This window comes from Cetorhinus maximus, chromosome 5 (genome assembly GCF_964194155.1).
Source record: "Cetorhinus maximus chromosome 5, sCetMax3.hap1.1, whole genome shotgun sequence".
NCBI classification, from domain to species: Eukaryota; Metazoa; Chordata; class Chondrichthyes; order Lamniformes; family Cetorhinidae; genus Cetorhinus; species Cetorhinus maximus.
This window is the reverse complement of record NC_135883.1, coordinates 7,434,805-7,443,745: the sequence shown is the minus strand read 5'-3', so window position 1 is coordinate 7,443,745 and position 8,941 is coordinate 7,434,805. Positions and strand designations below refer to the sequence as shown.

Sequence of the window (8,941 nt, the reverse complement as noted above, 5' to 3'; positions counted from 1 at the left end):
GCACTGGCTTTCAAATATGTAATTCGGTTTTATTTGTGATTGAACCAAGAATAAGGACTCGGTATATATTTCCTGCACCACTATTATCAGCACCACAACATAATAAATAGGAAATTGAAGTAATCAATTCCAAAAGTAAAATCGAATGTATCAATTTTTTTTCTTTTAAAGACATTTCTCTGGCTCTTTAATGCTGCTTCTGTTTTGCATCAGGATTAGTTCTTTGCAATCGGGGCAGAAAACACCTCGTACACTGTAATGTAATATAGCATAACATTAAGACACCTTTCACAGATGGCAACTGTGGGTTGCACAAAACTAGCTAAACCATAGTCAGGCACCATGAATTCAAACTCGTAAAACATTAAGATACTATACAAATTAACTTAGAGCAACATATTATACAATGTGGCTGATTCCAATGTGAAGGGTGACCTCACATGACAATACTATTATACAGATTTTCTAGCTGCTTTAAAATATATGAATCCCCTCTAAAATTATTCATTTTCTATTAACAATACTGAACTAACTACAGCACTGCCTAACTCTCTCTGTGTTTTTAAAGCCCCTCTGCTTGCAGAGGAACATCTGAGCTAAACTGGAGAGAAAGAAAGCATTTGATAGAGATAGGAACCCTTGCAACAATAATTCATGCAGGTTTGAGAATACAGTAACATTTATCATGCTTCCTTCAACCTGTCCTGACAACCTTCAGCCCTTGGAATGCACTTTGTTTTTAATACTCATGTTTCTTAAGTGCTCGTTAAAGTTGGAACATTTGTTATACTGTGTTGGGTGAAGGGCGCACAGCACCACTGTCAGTGACAGTGAGCTGACCCGATGGTGTGGAAACCGTACATTAGGGACCCGATCAAATTAGGTGCTTTAGATCGAAAGCTATTGCATTTATATAGCACCGCTAACATTGAAAAAAATGTCCCAAGTTGGTTCACAGAGCTGTAATTGGGCAAAAAATACAGACCAGGAAATAAAGAAGGTATTAGGATGGCTGACCAAAAGCTTGGTCAAAGAGACACGTTTTAATGTGGGCCTTTTAGGAAGAAAGGGATGTTTTGGGCGGTGGGGGGGGGGGGGAATTTCAGGGTTTTAGGGCCTGGACGACTGAAGGTATAGCCTGCAATGATGGAACTAAGGGAGGGATGCATAAAATGGCAGTCAAATGAGAGTGTTCGGGCGGGGGAGGTGGGGGGGCGTGGGGTTGGAGGGCTGGAAGACACTATAGTTGTAGAGAGTGGCAAGAATATGAATAAAGAGGGAATATAAATTTAAATTGGACATGTGGGGTGACTAGGAGCCAACACAGGTCAACAGGTTAGCAAGAGCATGGGTGATAGGGCGAAATAGAATTTGGGCAGCAGAGTTTGGATGAGCTGAAGTTTACAGAGGATGAAAATTGGAAGGCCGGCCAGGTGAATGTTAGAACATTTGAGTCTGGAGGTGACAAAGGCATGGACGAGGATTTCAGGAGCAAATGGTCTCGGGAAGGGAAGAGGCAGGTTTTGTGAAGGAGAGTACACAGATCGGAATCTCAGTTCAGGGCTTAGCCTGAAACAGTGCCCAGGAATGGGGTTGGAATTGATGCCCTTCGTCTTTCTGACGAAACTACTGTTCATCCACAATTGGATACTGGAGAAAGAGTCTGACAACACAGGGGCAAGAGAAGGGTTGGGGAAAATGGTGGAAATGTAGCACAGAACAGGAAAAGTAAGAAATTCAGCTATTTGACTGGACATTTCAAACAAAACTATGCAACAAGATTCCACATTTCAGGGTCCTGGGTAGCCAATGCTATCCATTACATAGTGTTGATCGATTAGGAGGCAGTTCAGTGGCAACGTTGCTCCCAAAAATTCAGCTTTAGGCTTTGAAAACTGTTTATCTCTTAAGTATGGAACTTGAAAACCAAACATAGAAATTAGCATGCTATTGAATCTGGACAATGAGCACAGAATTTGAGAGTACGAGTGTCAAATTAACAAGTCTCAGCCAAAATTTCAGATTAAAAGACGTCTTTCCCGACAAAGTTATGAATCTGCGGAAAGGGCTGCCAGTTGAATCATCAAGTAATGTTTCAATTACAGCTTTAAAATGACTTGAGTGAACATCTGACTTGGAATGGGACTTGGGGCGTTTAAAGACAAAATTTTAGACAGTAAAATCTGACTGCCGTGTGCAACACAGGCCCACATCCCGTGAATGAATAAAAGAAAACCATTGGCCCGGGTCTACTGATCAGCATTGACGCCGCTGTGCACTGACCCTGCCCCTGTAAATTTCCGCAACCCAACTGTTTGGCAATTTTTCAGTCAGGCTTCCAATCCTGGCTGAAGCGTTGATGAGTTGGTGCGGACATCCGCAGAGAAGGCTGTCGAGGGCAAGACAAGGCGGGTAAAGACAGGGCACGCGCCCGTTTCACAACAGTGGCTGCTGAACTGTATTCAGGTCAGTTTTTTTTAAAGGTGGGTGGGTGGTAGGGTGATTGGGTGAATGAGAGAGTGGGTGGTTGGGTGAGGGTTGATTAGGTGGGTGGCTGAGTGAGTGAGTAGTTGAATTGGGCCAATATTGAGTCAATAGTGAATAAATTTGGTCAATATTCTCTGGGGTGGAATTCCCCCCCCCCTTTGAGGGGGGGGGTTGTGCGGGGGTGGGCGCGGACCCGGCCGGCGCCCCCGATTGGGGTCCGCAGCATTTTATGTGGGAGGGCCGATCAAAGCCCTGTCAGTGTGACACACGCCCGGAAGCGCTGAGCGCTCCCTGTGCGGGTGGGAGGAGGGGGGGGGGAGGGTTTCCCTGAGTCGGGGCCTGTGCTCATTCGCGCAATCGTGCAAAAGAGAGCAGGAATCTCCCTGAGGCACAGAGCTGCCTCAGGGAGATCAGTTTAAGTCCCAAAAATTTTAATAAAGAAAAAAAAAATTTAAGACACGTCCCCTCGTGTGACAGTGTCACATGAGCTGGGACACGTCAATGAGCTTTAATGAAAAAGTTTATTTAATTTATAAGCCCTTCAGGAAACCTCATCCCGCCCTTGGATGAGGTTTCATGATAAATGCGAAGGCCGCCTGGGCTCTTCGCCTGCCCTCCTGCCAACCTTAAGATTGGATGGGCAGCTTTCCCAATAGGCTTAATTAGTTCATTAATGGCCTTAACAGGCCTTTGACAGGTCGGCGGGCGTGCAGCTGACTTGGCTGTGCGCCCGCTGAACTGAGAGTCTAAATGACGCGTGGTGATGTCGGGACGCAGGCCCAATGTCACCCTGCGTCATTTTACACCTCGGCGAGCCGAAGATTCAGCCCCTAGTGTTTAGAAGAATGTGAGGTGAAGCATTCAAGAATATGAAGGGGCTTGACAGGGATGTTATTTCCCCCTCTGACTAGGGATTCTAGAGCAAGGGGGCACAGCAGTTTAAGGATAAGGGACCAGTCACTTTGGGCTGAGATGAGGAGAAATTCCTTCACTCAACGGTTTGTAAGTCTTTGGCATTCTCTACTTGAGAGGGTTGTGGATGCGTCATAATCGAACGTTTTTAAGGCCGAGAGATTTTTGGGGTCTCGGAGAGTCAGGGAGATATAGGAAACGGGTGGGAAAATGGAATTGAAGCGTGAGATCAGCCATGGTCATAGTGAATGGCCGAGCAAGCTCGACGGGCAGTATGGTCTTCTCCTGCTCCTATTCCTTATGTTCTTATAGATTATAACAGTTGGACAGAGTCTATATAAAGAGGATTGTACACTGTCTGTGGAAGTGGACTTGATGGTCCAAATGGCATTTTAACATTTGTTTATGTTTTTTCAAGAGAATTTCTCCATTTCCAATCTGGTTTGGTTTTCTCTTCCACAATGCTTGCTACATAACAGGATCTTTCGAGTCTCTATCCTATTTTAGTAACTGTTTTGTTCAAGGTGTAGTCTGGCTATTATCCTTATCTGGTCGAAGTCCAAATCACTTAATTTAGTTTTGACAATGACAAAGAATTTCTCATGAACAGCAAGTACTTTTAGCACTTTCCAAGTCTGACACTTGTGCACTCTACATCCTCCACTCTCAGTCTCTGAGCACGGAAACAAATGAATTCAGGAAGGTTCATGCTTAGGGCTGACTTTCACTGAGTAATGGATTAAGACATCAATGGAAGGAAGCATTTTCATAGAAACGGATTTGAATTCCAAACTCAGAACTTATGAGATGGCGAGGGCAACACTGCTAAGGAAATAAATGTTACCAGTTGGCTTAGGTAATGCTCAAAAGAATTCCCTTAATATATGTCCTCATCATTCTTAAATTAAAAAAAAAATACCCATCTTGCATACCAAGCGTTAAAGGGCAAATTCAAAGTATAATTTGTCAGAGGACAGATATGAAAAATATAGCAGCGAAGGACACAATATTAATACCACTGTTTCAGTAGTTAATTTACTTAAGTTGCCAGCACTGAGTTGGCAAAGCTTTCATTTTTATACATAACAAAAAACAATATCACAAGTCTTACAACAAATTTGTAATGATGAAAACAGTAAGAATTTGCTCAAGATGAAAATAAAAAGCATGCACAGATCTAGAAGACAAATATGAATGTGTTCCTGTGCCAAAGCCCTTCAATGAGCAGAACAAGAGAGTTTATTTTTCAGCAAAAGGCTGTTTCAGTTTTTGCTGTCTTTTTACATTCACATAATGGTGTCTTCAACAGCTGAAAGAAGTGTGGTTCAAATGGATGAACAAAAGTCAAGTATGATTGGTTTCTTTGTATAGTCACTGTGCCTGCAATATATAATGGTGGGGAGAAGGAGCCAAGAAAAAACAAAAAGCATTGGTCAATAGTTACCTTGATATATGATAATATTGCAATTGTAAACATGGATTATTACAATTATGGAATTGTCTTCCAGGATGGTAGAAACCTGACATTTGACAGTTCTACAAATCTCAAAGCATGAAATGGTGTCAAATGCCCTGAGCTTATCCAGTGAGTGCCTGACTTCTTTACACCAGGAAAGCCCCAAATGAGATCCCCATTCTCTGCTGACTTAGCTGATCTTAGCCAGAGGTGATGGTGATAAAGGGTGAATTCACTTCAGTGGTGCGGGGGGGGTAGGGTGTCCGGAACAGAGGCCAGGGAAAGATTAGCAGGCTGGGGGAAGTGGTGAGAAGGATTGGTGGCTGTGGATCCGGGGAGTAAGCTTGGAGTGAGGAGACAATTGGGTGTTAGGATTGGAGGCTGAGGATGCAAGGGGGAGGAGAGCAGATCAAGGGACCGGAACGGTAGCGAGCTTTTGTTAAATGTGGGTTGAACCGCAGAATTCCCACTTCTCCCGGCTCCCGGTTCTGGCAAGTAAATGTGACAAATTTACCCTGCAAGGGAGCAGGGTCTGATTTTACAGTGCAACTGGTGTTGGCACAGGCTGCCTCAGGAGAACCAGTCTTGAAACAAGGCCTCAAACAAAGTATTAGGCTCTTTGTTTGCATATGCAAAGAGCCCAACGCCTGTTTCAGTTGTGGCTCTGGCTGTCTGGTGTTTTTCTTCCCAATGTGGTGGGCAAGCGCACCTTCAGTCAGAATGCGCACATGCTTCCTTCCTGGAGGTTAGGCAGGTCAGTTAGTGCTTGGAAAATAGAAACTGCGGTTGAATTCATGGGCCTGTCATTTTGAAGGCTGAGGCACGAATAGTGGTCATTGGTCAAGATACCAGGAGGTGTCTGGTACCCCAGGATTCACAGATCAATAAGGAATCAAACAAAGGAGGACAGAAAATATGAAAAGAGGTCAAAATTAGGCCAAGGAGCGATCAAACCTCTGTATTGATTGTGGAATTAATATCAATATAGACTTATCGTAAATCATATAGAACATGTTGATGAAAATGTGTGAAGTTCAAAGCCTGTCTGAAAATATGTCTTGAAATCGAAATTGTATATCCGTATATATAAAAACCAAAATGCAACATCTGTAGCTTTGCTAGTTTGAAAGTCTATTTTCGGTCACAAACCAATGAAGTTAATTACTGATGATTATCTTAATACTTTACATACTATAACTTAACATTATTAAAAATAGAGAAAGTTGACAATGATTAACTTACTTACTTGAGTTATTTTACACCTTCCATATTCCACTTTAACCTGTAACAAGATAAAGGATGTTGACAAAACTCTGCATGGTTAAGATCTCTCTTTTTCAGACAAATTTCCTTGTCCTGTTCAGAAAGCTGACCAGCTCTGCTCCAGCTTACACGAAAATCTTATCGCCCTCGTTGCAGGTTATTTACAGACCCAAATAATATAAAGGCACAAGTTCAACCTTGTTGAACAGATTGTCATCACTGACGCTTATCTGCTGATCCCAGTTTAAGTGATATTATAAAGAGAGCTGCTCAGATCTCAAGCAGATGACCCCTTGTTGCTCTCAGCACTCTTGAATAAATACCACCGAGCCTTGGGGATTTATTTGTTTTGAACCCTTTTAGCCTGTCCTATTTATGGTGTGGTGATTGATGATATTTGTGATATCTTTATTTGGAGACCGCGTGTTAACTCACGTCTTCCCTTGTGAATACTGAGAAAGTAGGCATTCAGAATATTTACTACAACGTGCTCATCTTCAGTTTGTAGCCCTTTTGCACCTTTAATGGTGTTCACCTCTTCTGTGGCTGCCTCTTACACTAATGCACCACATTATGAGAACATAAATTGGGAATTCTAATGAAGTGAGATCATATAAGGAACAAGCTAATTAATGATCAAGAGAACGGAGCAACATAAAACAATAGTAAAGGTTCCAACAATATTGAGGCATCAGCAGCCTGGACACAATACCATGATGGAGCCTCTCAAAAATGCACACGCCTGGTATCAATAGCGACATTAGAAGTTGATCTTATTTAATTTTAGATATTATTACATTTCTTATTAGGGATTTACACTGAAAAATATATTTGCACCACTTTGGATTTGTGATTCTGCGCCAGCTCGGCGATTCAGCCACACCAGTAAAGAAGGTATGGATAAATAGGTATGTGATGTTCATATCATTTAACTCATTTGTTTTTAGGAAACAAAATTTGTAATAAACCAACAGGTTTGGTGAATAAACTATTACTGGCCAATTTCTTAGAATACATGATTCGGGGTCAAACGAGTGAACGTTTAGAACTGCATGAGATAACTTGAAGACGACTAATCTCGAAAAGCACGGCGGGACTTGATTGGGCAGCTTATTCAAAGAACTGGCACAGGCAGGATGGGTCAAATCATCTCCCATTAGGCTGTAAGATTCTATGAACCTATTGTCAAGGACTGCCACCAAAAAATTAATCAAGACAAAATTTGTTTCACACGTCTAAAAGTATTTTTAAGAACCAACTTACCATATAAAGGGAGTGTAGTATATGTATTTTAGGAGGCATTTGACCTGCAGGGTTGCTACTAAAATTTAGGCATTTGGTGGAAGAGGAAATGTAACGGTACATTTTAATATGATATTAAAACCAAAGGTCCAGGATTAATGGATTGGTAGTGATATACCTAGAATGTCAGTGCTGGGTCCAATTTTGTTCTTGGTATGCACAAGTGATAAGGAACATCATAGCAAAATTTGATGATGACACAAGAGTATAGGGGTTTGCAAACTAGGGTAGACTGTAAAAGATATCATGGGGAGGTTATATGGTAAGTGTAATTTAAGGTGAAGAAGTGTAACATGATGCATTTTGAAAGGAAAACAAAGAATGGGAGTATACGCTCAATCAAAAGATGCTGAAATATCTGGAAGAACAGAGACTGAAGGGTGCAAATACATTAGCTTAGGAATTCGAATGCACCTTAGAGCAAGAACACAGGGGCTGAGGTGTGTGCTGCAAGTGTCTGTTCACGCAGGTACAGGTACACTGTGAAACTGGTGCTGGCAGCTCATTATAACGGGGTCAGGCATGCGGCTGTGTTACCAGCTCGGGCTTCTGGCTGTGCACCTGTTTGGGGGAGAGAAATCAGGCCTCTTTGAGGCCACTCAAAGGTAGCTAACACTGCTTGAGTGAGAACCACATTGTAGCTGCAGACAGGAATGGTTGCGAGAGCTGTAGACTGAAACTCTGGGTTCTCTGGTACTGCTTTGTATGGTTTTAGAAGGATGGAGATCCTGTTCTATCCAGGGCGATCAGGAGGCCCTCCAGGCAGCAACTCGGTCACCATTGGGAAGAGGCAGCTGACAAGGTCAGTACAAAGAGTTTAGCTCCCAGATCAGGCTGTAATATCGAAAAACATTCAACGACTGCACCAGAGTTGTCCAGATAAGATTCTTGTCTCTCACCTTAACCATTCGCTCCTATTGCCTGCACCATTTGCAGCCGCGTTGCTCATGACGTTCCCCTTGCCCATTTCCCTTCACTGTCAGACATCATTCCACCTCCATCCCCTCCTACTCACACAAAATATACCTCCTACTCTCACTTTCCCACACCTCATATATGGCGCATATAATTTACCATGGTAGGCACACTCTCTAAAACAGTTATCAAGACTGAGAGCTGCACACACCATCCTTTCTTGCAGGTGAAGATAAGACGATAAGATGTAGGAGCAGAAGTAGGCCATTCGGCCCATCGAGTCTGCTGCACCATTCAATGAGATCATGGCTGATCTGATAATCTTCAACTCCACTTTCCTGCCTTTTCCCCATAACCCTTGATTCTCTCACTGATTAAAAATCTGTCTATCTCAGCCTTGAATATACTTAACGACCCAGCCTCTATTGCCCTCTGCAGTAAAGAATTCTACAGATTGATTACCCTCTGAGAGAAGAAATTCCTCCTCATCTCTGCGTAAATGGGTGACCCTTTACTCTGAGATTATGCGTCTGGACCTAGACTCTTGCACAAGGGGAAACAACCTCTCAGCATCTACCCTGTCAAGCCCCCAAAGAATTTTATCCG

General features: G+C 42.7%; 1 protein-coding gene across 6 annotated transcripts in view; it reads right to left on the bottom strand.

The window, feature by feature from the left end:
- Nucleotides 1–4,408: 4,408 nt before the first annotated feature.
- The window catches only part of dtnba (dystrobrevin, beta a), a 461,468-nt gene continuing 456,935 nt past the window's right edge, over nt 4,409–8,941 (bottom strand). For 4 of the 6 annotated variants that reach the window (XM_078541481.1, XM_078541482.1, XM_078541477.1 and 1 more), the window contains 2 exons: nt 6,102–6,137; nt 4,409–4,779 (listed from right to left, as the gene is read on the bottom strand). In XM_078541481.1, coding sequence (XP_078397607.1) covers nt 6,133–6,137 — 5 coding nt within the window. In that variant the 3' untranslated portion in view covers nt 4,409–4,779; nt 6,102–6,132. Of the gene's footprint in view, nt 4,780–6,097; nt 6,138–8,941 lie in introns of all 6 variants that reach the window. The other 2 variants (XM_078541476.1, XM_078541478.1) reach the window with 2 other exon arrangements.